Source organism: Malaclemys terrapin, chromosome 3 (genome assembly GCF_027887155.1).
Source record: "Malaclemys terrapin pileata isolate rMalTer1 chromosome 3, rMalTer1.hap1, whole genome shotgun sequence".
Classification (NCBI taxonomy): Eukaryota; Metazoa; Chordata; order Testudines; family Emydidae; genus Malaclemys; species Malaclemys terrapin.
Window position 1 is genome coordinate 152091808 of NC_071507.1, and position 12146 is coordinate 152103953.

The 12146-nt window shown below is 36.2% G+C and overlaps 1 protein-coding gene across 41 annotated transcripts in view; it reads right to left on the minus strand.

Annotated features, from left to right (window-relative positions):
- RIMS1 (regulating synaptic membrane exocytosis 1) overlaps positions 1-12146 on the minus strand; it is a 508694-nt gene that overhangs the window by 129454 nt on the left and 367094 nt on the right. For 15 of the 41 annotated variants that reach the window (XM_054023392.1, XM_054023381.1, XM_054023389.1 and 12 more), the window contains one exon: positions 6655-6767. In XM_054023392.1, coding sequence (XP_053879367.1) covers positions 6655-6767 — 113 coding nt within the window. Of the gene's footprint in view, positions 1-626; positions 657-6654; positions 6768-8284; positions 8468-12146 lie in introns of those variants that run through there. The other 26 variants (XM_054023353.1, XM_054023365.1, XM_054023362.1 and 23 more) reach the window with 4 other exon arrangements.

Below are 12146 nucleotides of genomic sequence, written 5' to 3' on the forward strand. Positions count from 1 at the left end.
ACAACCCCAAACTGTACTATCCTTTCTTCAGAATCTCCCTGCATCTGAAGGAGGGATAATGTTTGTCGTCCTTCTGGCCATCCCACTCTCCAACCACTCCTCCTGTCTGACCTCAGACCTATGAAGCATTCATAGACTCATAGACTATCAGGGTTGGAAGGGACCTCAGGAGGTCATCTAGTCCAACCCCCTACTCAAAGCAGGACCAATTCCCAATTGGGGACCAATTGTCCAGGGGCTTTGGAGGAGAGGACAGGATGGTGCCATGGCTGTTCCTCTGTGACTCCACATGCACAGAGCCAACTTGTGGACCTTGGGGAGAGGTGCCTCTGGACTGAGTTTCTACCCAAAGTAGCACGTTCTCTACTGCACATAATAGCAAGGGACTCCGGTTAAATACACTATGCCCCATTTTAATCAAAAATTTGAGATCACACATCAAATCATTTTCCAGTCGTAAAGAGGGATAAACCAGATAACAGCTAGATATTTGAGATGGAACCTTTTTTTAGTTGATTTTCATTGATGACTGAATGAAATGTATTAACATGGAAAATAATGGGGAGGGGGAAGGAAGATAAAATTCACAGTTGTCAAGTGTTTGTAAAATGTACATGAATATTTACCTTTTGAGGAAGAGTTATAATTCTCTTGTTCTTCAATGAATTAAATGCACGGAATGATGGAAACAAAAGAAAGAAATCAGCAAATTTAAAGTTAGACAAAGAAATGTATTGCATTTGACAATGGCACATACAATAGGCTGTATCAGAGCATACATAAAAGTAATGTGGAAAATCAGGATGATAAACCATGACAAATTATGAATGCAGAATATTTATTTAAAACTATGGGTAACAATGAAGTTACTGATGGTCAGATTGTGAAGTCCTTGTTTCTTCTGCTGAGTGCAGTAGTGCCAACCCCAAGTGTCCAAAAAATATGAGTCAGGCCCCCAAAAATGGAGACACGTTTTAAAATAATAAATTTTGGATTCTGTTTATTTGTCTTCTGATTTCTGAGCTTCAAAGGTGAACTCACTTCATATTTTCTCCACAATGAGCGCTAGAAACTTACTTGTTGAATTGAAAGCTACAATTCTCAATAAATCACTGGACACTAGAAAACAGGGCTTTAAGGAAAACACCAAATATCATGAACTTGCGATAAAATTGTGGGCGTTGGCAACACTGATTTTAGTCAAAGGGTCTACTCATGTGAGTGAGTGTCCCTCAGCATGAGTAAAGGTTCCACAATCTGGCACCGAATATGCAATGCCATCTAACAATTTTAAATGAAACTAGGGACATGAAGACAAAACAAAAACAATGCTAAACGCCGGGAATTGAAAACTGAAATAGTATCCTCTTTTATTAGCCTCTTGTTAGAAAGCTCATACTCTGCTCTTAGTTACTGTGAATTTATACCAGTGTACTTCAGAGCAGAACTTAATTGAGAGGGTCCAATCTTGCAGCCCTTACTCAAGCAAAACGCCCATTGGCTGCAATGGCATTGCAGAAACCAGTATTCTGTATTCTCTGAGAACTATAGTTGCAACTCAATTTTATTATTTAACAATATTGTGATTCTTTGATATGAAATTCTATGATTGTTTGTCCACAGGTAACAATGAAAATAACTTGTCAGTATACGTTCTTTCTCCATGCAATGGAGATCTTTATAAGTCTATTTTATCATTTTTTTTTCAATCTAGTTTATATAAATTGTACCCATATCATATTAACACTGGCATTAAACTCTTTTCAAATAAGAGACCCTTTGGTTAGATGGAGTTATTTAAGAGTTAACTTGAAAATATATACAATACAATTAATTTCTGATTATTGCATACCACCATCTGTCAGAAAATTCATTTGTTTTTCTTTAAGTACATTCCTCTGTTTTACTTCAGACATGGAAAATAGTTTTCTCTCATGCAGTATAAAAAAGAACTATTTTGATTTTAAAGGAAGATATCAAAAGACAATTTTTGTACCCACTTTCTGGATAAAAAGCTGCTTTCCTACCTGAATCTAAATTTCAAGCCAACTGGTTTAGATTTCTGTTAGTACCAGGGTCATTCCTTGCAATATTTATTCATGCACTGTTCTCACATTCTCCAGTGGGAGATTTTTCTAAGTGCTACTGGGTCAGGCACAAAGTTATTTATGGAAGTGTAAACTGGTACAACTCAACAGGTCAGTAATGTAAAAACAACAAAGAAACAAAAAAAAAAACCCATTAAATCTAATATCCAATATCACACACTGTATCCTTATAAGAACTATGCAATGTGAAACCATGTTAACGTAATGAAAAATAAATCATTTTGTCAAGAGTCAAATGATAGTGAGGACAGGGACAGCGATCTGGTTTGTCTAAAAGGATTCTTGAAAAGTAGTTTCCATAATAAATACAATCATCCATGTGTCTCATTGGTTCAGAAATTTTGATAAGCTCTAATACACCTTTTCTTAACCACATGCCTCTCAGTTATTCATTTGTCAGAATACAACCTACTTCAGCTAAAGATGGCCTTAGAAAAAAAACTGCTGTGGAACATCAACCTGTATGAATTTCCTTGAACAATAAGGGTGAATAGTTACCAAATAACGATGTATCGGCTCAACCTGAAATCCTTACTCAGGTCAAACTCCCATTAAGTCAGTTCTTGTTATCAATAGAGAAAGGACTGAGTAAAGACTACAGACAGACTCTAACAACAAAATCTATGCAACTGTATAAAAAGTTGTGATACAACAGTAGAGAAATTCATAGTTAATACAGAAACTCCACCCTTTACTTGCCACTTAAATATTGTGTACTGTAGTAACAAAGAGTGATTCAAGGTTTTACAATCGCTCAGCACAATGTGACAAGTTGAGCACACGCACTCTTCTTTGCCAGGGCTTAGAATTTCATTAATTTAACCATTGAGTCAAAAAATCGTCATGCTATTTTTATGTACTTTTTTAATATTGCCAATTAAAACAAGGAAAGAAAAATGATATATTTCAAAATACTACAAGTCTGGGTAATGACCACTGAATGGTAGCTTATTTGCAAATACTTACAGCTGTTTAGAAATGTGAATTATGTAAAAACACCCGTAGAGAGTAGTTTTCACTTGCAGACCTCTCAGGCCCTGATCCTGCAATGAGATCCACCTGATCACGGGAGTCTGGAAATTTTTGCCATGATACTGCTGGCATAGTTGCATATCAAGGTCCATATTTGCATTTCAATGCACAGATACAAACACTTGACTCAAATGTTATCATGACTTTCACTCAAATTTCTGTTGCTTGAGAAAAGTCCATAGCCCTGAGTCCAAGTGCTAAAATTTTTACATACTGCAATGGGTTGAAAAATACTATTGCATGTCTTATAGCTCTTCTAAATAAACAACTTGCTAGATAATTTTTTTTTTTAAACACACGAAGGCATTGATCTCCATTTAGAACTAAAGGCCCCCAAAAGTTCATTTTTTAAAAAATTATGCCATTTTGGAATTTTAGGAATAAAAAGATATCTTACACTGGAATTTTCCCCTTACCTGTAAAATTGTGTTCTGTGAACTCCTCTGTACCTGACCACAGGTATCACCCTGCCTCTATGATGCAATGGGATTGTCACCATCCTTTACTCTGAGGTTTCTTCTATAGGATTTTCTATGTAGTATTTCTACAATTATGGGCATTTCTAAACTGACAAACTGGCTCAAAAGTTGGCTTTCCATCAGCTTCAAATTGAAACTGTTTCCAGGAGTGTTAACTTATGAGTCATTGTCTGATACAGGCAATAAATCAGAACTACTTTTTTTTCCAGTCCTAACTTAATAATGACCAAAATTGGATACTGAGATACTGTGTAAATCCTGTAAAAGAGGTATTAGTATGGATATCATAATTTACTACAGAATAAACAGCTCCACAATAACATTATTTGTCAAGACAAAAAATAAAACCGCCACCCACCTCTCATTCCAAAATCCATTCCCCTCTCTGACAGCAAGAGCTTTACACAATACTAAAATTGTTTTACTGAAAGCTGGTATGTCTTCTGACTATGCAAAATCATGATGAATGATATCACTTACAGTTGATATATATTGCTATAACCTTTCTACAATGATTAATATAGTCCACAAAATGGATTTTTTTGTAAAACCATTTGTATTCACCCCTCTTAGTTCAGGAGAATTAACACGACCTTCCATAAACTCATAACATCATAGCATACAGTATTCTCTTCAAATGCAGGATGTAGTGTTTCCCAACACAACCTGGCTTTATTTACAACTGAAGGATATGCAAAGAATATTGAACCCAGAAGTGCAGCTCCCCCTAACATTAACAGATTGCATTGGATCCTGCCATCATCTACATTCATGTACCCCTGCTGACTGTGAATTGAAGTCATTATGGACCTATCCAATCCCAATTAAAGTTAATAGGAAATCTTCCACTGATTTCAATATGTTTTGGATTACACCCTAAATTAGGTCCAAATTGTACTCTTAGTTACTCCATTTTATACTGAAATTGGCTTGATGTGGATTGGACAGCTGTACCAGATGGCAGAATTTGATCCAATGAATCAAAGCAAGTATTTGGTTTTATGGCCTACATTTCATCGAGTTGTATGTCAGAGAAATGTATATGTAATCATGTCTGCATTTAACCCAACAACATCTAAACTAACATTTTTCATGCGTGTTTGCAAAGTAGTACCACTATCAACCACAATCGTAAGTTAAATAGAGGGAAAAAATGGGAAAAGATATCTTCAATAAAATGGCAACCCAATCACACAACAAAAAGAAAACCAGTATGTAAAGGAGGAAGTCTTCTCTTCAACCTCAGCCACATTGTCAGTTCACTGACATGAACGATATAACATACAATCCTAGAGTAATAGCAAGAAAAATGGATGTGCTAACCTTTGCATACTTATGATGAGAGAGGATAAATCACCAGTGTAAATAAGTAGTCACAGCTTGAAATATCAATACTCCACTTCATATGTACTTGTAACTCAATTTGTAACTTGTAACTCATTAATCCTCTGAACATATGCTAATTTTAGCTTCAGTTTTGATTGTTTAACTTTTTCTTGTTAGCTATGTAACTGCCAGCTCCCTCCTTTCAGTCTCACAGCTCATACAAAGTTCTGCATACATTTAAAATTTCTGTCAACATAATATAAACTGGAATGTTATTTCTTACACATTATCTAGCGATAATGATAATAAGTGAATATCCACTAGAGAAAAATACTTAGTCAAAATAAAAGTGATAGATCAGGTATATTCTTTTCATGTATTGTGTCAAATGCAGGAATCACATAAGAATTATGATGCACAGAATGTATGAAATCATATCATACTTTCATTCTTACAAAGCTCCCAACCTAGAGATACACTGGGCAACATAAAAATTTAAGCTGCAGAAGTAGTTTGCCACCAGTTTAAAACCAAGAGAGTCCTTAGCTCTTACAGAGATATAATTAGAAGAACTGAATATAAAATTCAGAGTTAGTCGAATCCACCAGTCAAACTCAGTAACGTATACTGAATATTCACAATAAATAAATATAGTGAACAGGAAAACATTTTCATGTATCAGTGAGCATGTACTATAATGATGGCTCACACCCATAAAGCTCATGTAACCAGTCAATTAATTCATTATCATTCAAAGTATATGGTATACCTAGCTTGGTAAAGAAGTCAAAGCGAACTACACCATCTGCTTTGGAAGGTGTCTGACAATATTTCAGGAAACACAGGAAGTACAAACATTAGAAGTTCTTACATGCATTAGTTTCTGCTTAGTAGAAAGATCTGCAGTATTGGTAATTTGAGTTTTGAGTTGTCAGATATAGTCAATGCACTGAATAATAGAGAACTGAATTTACACGTATTTCCCAAGGTGAAATTAAACCATATTTTAAATCTGTTTTGTTTTAATATAGTAACCAACACTTGAGCTGCAGTATGTTGATGGGAAAGGAAACACTTATGTTAACAGTTGTTTGATATGTTTGGATACAGCACCTCTCACAGCAACCTAGCTCAACTTTGGACTGTTCAATAAGGAAAAATTCTCTTTGCTTGACCACCTGTTTCCTTAAATATGCACCAGTTCATGACCCCATGCTTTCACATTTTTAAGCTAAGTGTTTTCACTCTGTTCAGTAGGCCTTTGTCTGACTCAGGGAACAAAAAACAGATTGACATTATCTGACTTTCATCAGTTTCTATCATCAAAGTACAACAGTTAATCTCATCCAACAAATCCAAGTTAACAGAACATGAGCAAAGTGGTATTAGAAGTAACATCACTGAGCTCTGTGACCTGAACACTAACTAAATCTGTGGTCATGGGTAGGTATGTACTAAGATAATGGAATGTTTGCAATAGAAATTTTAAGGTATACATCAAAAACCAAACCAAGCTAGGAGACTATAGAATAATCAACCAATCAAATTCTACAATACTTTCCAATCTACCATTGTTCTTTCATTCAAATATATTCCTTTGTGGGTAGAAATAAATAAAGCACTGAATATTTTATTATGAAAGACAAAGTAAAATAAGGTAAGGAAGAAAATCCAAGATTCTGAATTATGATAAACTCATTATTTGATACCTTGCTCTACACTGCTGCTTCTTACTGGAACTTGTGGAAGCTGTCTTCCCCTACGACTGCTGAATGATGTGTCTGCAGGAGGTGACTGAGTTGGACTTCCTTGTTGGTGTATTCTGCAGATGGAATGAAGATAAAATAAAATAATCCAAATAAAATCTGAATCAATATATTTTGAGTGGTAAAGTTAATGTCTATATTAAAATGCATATATGGAAGATGCAGAAATGTTATGTATGCCATATTGTCCTACTCATACAGTCCTCAATGCCTGGAGAGTTAACAGAGCTTCATCTTTAGTTTCTCAAAGTTTCTTCAATGTTTCTAGACAGGAACAGCAAACCACAGACAGGAGTCTAAGGGCCTGGTTCACCATTGTCTCCCACCTTGTACAGTCATTTCCACCAATGCAAAGGGGTGTAAAATATTACCATTCTAATTTGGTAACATTTTATACCCAGCAAAGAGTCCTGTGGCACCTTATAGTCTAACAGACGTATTGAAGCATGAGCTTTCGTAGCTGAATACCCACTTCGTCAGATGCATGTCATGACGTCTGTTAGTCTATAAGGTGCCCCAGGACTCTTTGCTGCTTTTACAGATCCAGACTAACACGGCTACCCCTCTGATATTTTATACCCAGTTTGCATTAGTGTCAAACTTAACATGGTGCAGGGCAACAGAGAATTAAGTTGCAAGTATCTAATATTATAGAGGTAAAGTGGCTTTTCTGAACATTTCTTTTGAAGAAGTGTAGATCTTTATTGGCACTGTTTCTGTTAATTTTTGTAGTGTGTGTGTTTGATAATAGGTGCAACTTCTTAGAGCAGTTCCACAGTATTTTAATACTCTTACCGAAGTAGATATTCTCAATTCATTTGCTTTGACTGTGTGGATAGATGAACTTAACTAGCATAATTTCTAAATAGGTTGGCTTCTTTTAGACACACTGAGCTTAACACACCAGATATCTATGAAGTTCAAGTAAATGTATAAAATTCCTAAGGCCATTGCTGGTAACCTGGAATACTATAGCTAAAATACATAGATGAGAAAAAGCTTGATTACCGACAGGGCTTAATTGTTAAACTTCATTGCCAGGTACAGTATTATATTTTCTAAATATGTTACATTTATCTAATATATTGAAGTTACACATATATAATTTCTCAATTTTTTCTATTATCTGAAAAACATGAATACAAGTTAAACAAATTACAGATGGTGAGTATTAGCAATTAGCATTTCATAGGCCAAATTACTTTCTCTTAACCTGCTGCTGTAAAGCAAGAGTTAATTGTGTGGAAATTGTGTGTTATTTACAACACATTTTAAAAACAAAATACTTTGCAAGTTTTCATATGAGTATATAAACAAAACAATGGAAGGACAAAACACAGTCAAATTTTAACTCTCATGTTCCATAACTGTATAATTCAACAGTCAAAAGCACCATCTGGACAGTGAAGATAGACGGAGTAGAGGATATGGGAGAAGTGTAAGTACCATGGAGAAAGGATTATAGTAGCGTGCTAGAAAGAGTGAATGCACCGTATATACTCGGGAAAGTACAACACCACAGTGACATCTGGGAGGTAGGACATGAATGCTGTGCTGTACATTTAATAGGAACCTTGTCAGAAGTGGAGAAGGTGGCGCCGACCCTCCTGGAACTAGATGATGTACAGAGCATAATGGTCTGATACTAGAATGCTCACTCGACCTTGAGCGAGTGTGATGTTTTCCCCTAATGACTGGCTGCTCAGTTGTTCTTGGGGTTGGAAGTCCCCTTCTAGAAAGACATGGTAGCAGAACCCTAAAACATTAGGGCCAAAAAGAAATTGTTCAGTCATTAGCTCCACATAAGCTTCCCCATGCCTCCCTCCACCAGTGAAAGCAACCGAAAGCCTGCTTAATAAGACACATGCTCACATTTTCAGACTCTGAAAAATGATTAATTCAACCTACAATTCTGTTTTCAAAATGATAAACAGAAAAACCCTCACTGCAGATACCTATGCCATGTAAACATGTAGTTCATAAATTGCATTGAATTTAACAGCTGGTTGGCAAAAAATATTAGCTTCATCTTCAGTTACTTTAACCATAGCAAATGAAGATTAATGCACATCTGGAAAATACTCTGATGAAGTACCACCATTACAGAAAAAAAAATCAAAGCCTACTTTTAACCACAGAACACGTGTTTTCAAAATGCACATTTTTATTGGTGTTAAAATTTTACCTGAATTCCCATGAAGGTCCCAGTTCAGTAAGGTACCTAAGCACATGTATAATCTCACTAGCCTCTTGGGGACAACTCATGCTTAAAATTAGATATGTGCTGAAGTATTTTGCTGAACTGGGTTCTAAATTAGAGATACAATTCTTCAGGACTAATAATGAAAACTGTATTAAAGTAAAAATGAAGTACAATTGTTTAATGGCCTCAGTATAACAATGTTAAATATAATATAGCAATGTTACATATAATCACCTGAACTATGAGTAAGTAAGCAAATAAAATTAACTTTTAAATTAACAAATTGTGCCTTTTTAATTATTTTCTGCTTTTCACAACTGTGTGATATTCCATAAAATGCATTGTTGTTTAGGACACTTTTAAATTGAGCCATCTCACTACTTCTGTTTACAATATTTTATTTGCTAATTAATTTATTTTTTTCAGATTTCTAAACTACAGCTACTGGCACCCATTCATAAGTTAAAAATCCCAACATAAACAAAGGACTGACCATACATCTGCCCACTTCTAATACACACGTACCTGTTTCCCTTTTATTTCTGGTGGAATCCTATATACTAATAATCTTTTTAGGTCTAGATTTTTTTGCTATTATTTATGTAGTGCCAAAATGTACTATGCTATGCTACTTATAGTTTGGCTTTGGGGCCACCTCTAGAGAAACAATATATTTCATGGAAGCCCAGTTACAACTCGAGTTACACTTAATGCAGATATTCTGCTTCTTTATGTATGAAAAATAAAGTATATCCTCCCCAAAATTATACCACTTGCTCTCGGGTATAGAATGAATTTTCTGAGAATTTATGAGGTAAACTTTAATTAAAAATCATCCTGTAAGTAACTGAGTACCCACTGTAAAGATGGCCACGGCCTCCATTCACTTGTTCATCTTCACCTCTATAAATCATAAAGGGCTACCATTTTTCCTGAGGGCAGCTTGGCTTTATTTTCATTAGGAACAATGTGGGACAATGTCCATTTTGTTAAGAGAGGGTAGCCAGTGGCCTCAGTCCCATTCGGTATCAATTCAATCAATTCAATCTAATATGGGATCAAACACACTAAAATGTGTGTCATAATCAAAAAGACATGGTGGGTCCTTTTATTGGATCACATGCTGTTGGTGAAAGAAACTAAGATGAAGTGGACAATTAACATTACCGCCGTTAAAGGACAAAACTGGGAGTTAGTGGGTTTCAGGTTGTTGAAATAAGCCATAAGTCCAGTGTCTTTATTGAGTCCATGATTTTTAGTGTCTAGCAAAGTTATGAATTTAAGTTCATAGGCTCACGAAGGTTTTGCAGGTTTCCTTTTAGGCTAAGTGCTGAGAGGTCAGATATGGAGTGATAGCGTTGTGAATGGGTAATATGGTGTTTTTGTCTTTTATCATTTTTCTGTGAGTTCATTCAAGAGCGTAGTGATTGTCTCATTTTACCAACATAGCTGTTACTGGGGTGTACCATGTATTGTGATAGGCATGTGTAGATCTTGAAAGGTGTGTTGTTGGTAAGTATTGATTGTCATTGCTGTGGAGACATGTCTACAGGTTTTGCATCTGTTGTTCTGGAAGGGTTTGGTGCCACTTTGCGTTGGTGGGTTCTGGTCTGTGGGGAGTTTGGTTCTGTTGATGAGCTTGGTATTAACTGGCCTCTTCACCTTGAATAGTTTCTTACAATATGCATTAATTACTTATGTTAAACAATCTGTTCCAACTTGTATTTAGCTGTGATACTCTGAGTATCTTGCACAGAGCTGAAAAAGAGTTCTTTGTAAGCTTGATAGCTTGTCTCTCTCACCAACAGAAGTTGGTCTAATAAAATATATTACCTCACTCACCTTGTTTCTCTAATATCCTGGGATCAACACAGTTACAATAACACATTAATCATAATCAGATGCTTATTTCATGATGGAACAACAGGCCAGAGCTAAGGTTACTTGGGTGACTGAGTTGTGCATTTCTAACCAGAGACTCCATCTGGTAGAAGCAGATTGCTGCACTGTAAGGCAGGGAGTAAAATGAGGCTGAGCCAGGGCCACTCTTCTCCCCCATCCCCTCCCAGCACCCTGCTGGACCCAAAACTGAGCCGGGGAGACCCTGACACTGTGGGGGCACTAGAACCCAGGCAGTACCTTTCCTCCCTCCCACCATGTGGGCTGCAGAGAGGAGACAGATATATGAGCATAAGAACAGTTATATTGGGTCAGACCAATGGTCCATCTAGCTCAGTATCCTATCTTCTGACAATAGCCAATGCCAGGTGCCCCAGAGGGAATGAACAGAACAGGTAATCATCAAGTAATCCATTCCCTGTCGCCCATTCCCAGTTTATGGCAAATAGAGGCTAGGGACACCAACCCTGCCCATCTTGGCTAATAGAGATTGATGGACCTATTATCCATGAATTTATCTAGTTCTTTTTTGAACCCTTCACAACATCCTCTGATAAAGAGTTCCACAGACTGACTGTGCGTTGTGTAAAAAAGTACTTCCTTTTGTTTGTTTTAAACCTACTGCCTATTAATTTCATTTGGTAACCCCTAGTTCTTGTGTTTTGAGGAGTAAACAACACTCTCTTATTTACTTTCTCCACACCAATAATGGTTTTATAGACCTCAAACATATCCCCCCCTTAGTAGTCTCTTTTCCAAGCTGAAAAGTCAGTCTTATTAATCTCTCCTCATACGGAAGCCATTCAATACCTCTAATCATTTTTGTTGCCCTTTTCTGAACCTTTTCCAATTCCAATATATCTTTTTTTGAAATGGGGCGACCACATCCGCATGCAGTATTCAAGATGTGGGTGTACCAGGGATTTATATAGAGACAATATGATATGTTCTGTCTTATTATTTATCTCTTTCTTAATGATTCCCAACATTCTATTCGCTTTTTTGACTGCCGCTGCACACTGAGTGGATGTTTTCAGAGAACTATCCACAGTGACTCCAAGATCTCTTTCTTGAGTGGTAAGAGCTAATTTAGACCCCATCATTTTATATGTATAGTTGGGATTATGTTTTCCAATGTGCATTATGTGCATTTGAATTTATCAACATTGAATTTTATCTGTCATTTTGTTGCCCAGTTACCCAGTTTTGTGAGATCCCTTTGTAACTCTTCACAGTCTGCTTTGGACTTAACTATTTTGAGTAGTTTTGTATCCTCCGCAAATTTTGCCACCTCACCGTTTACCCTTTTTCCCAGATCATTTATGAATATGTT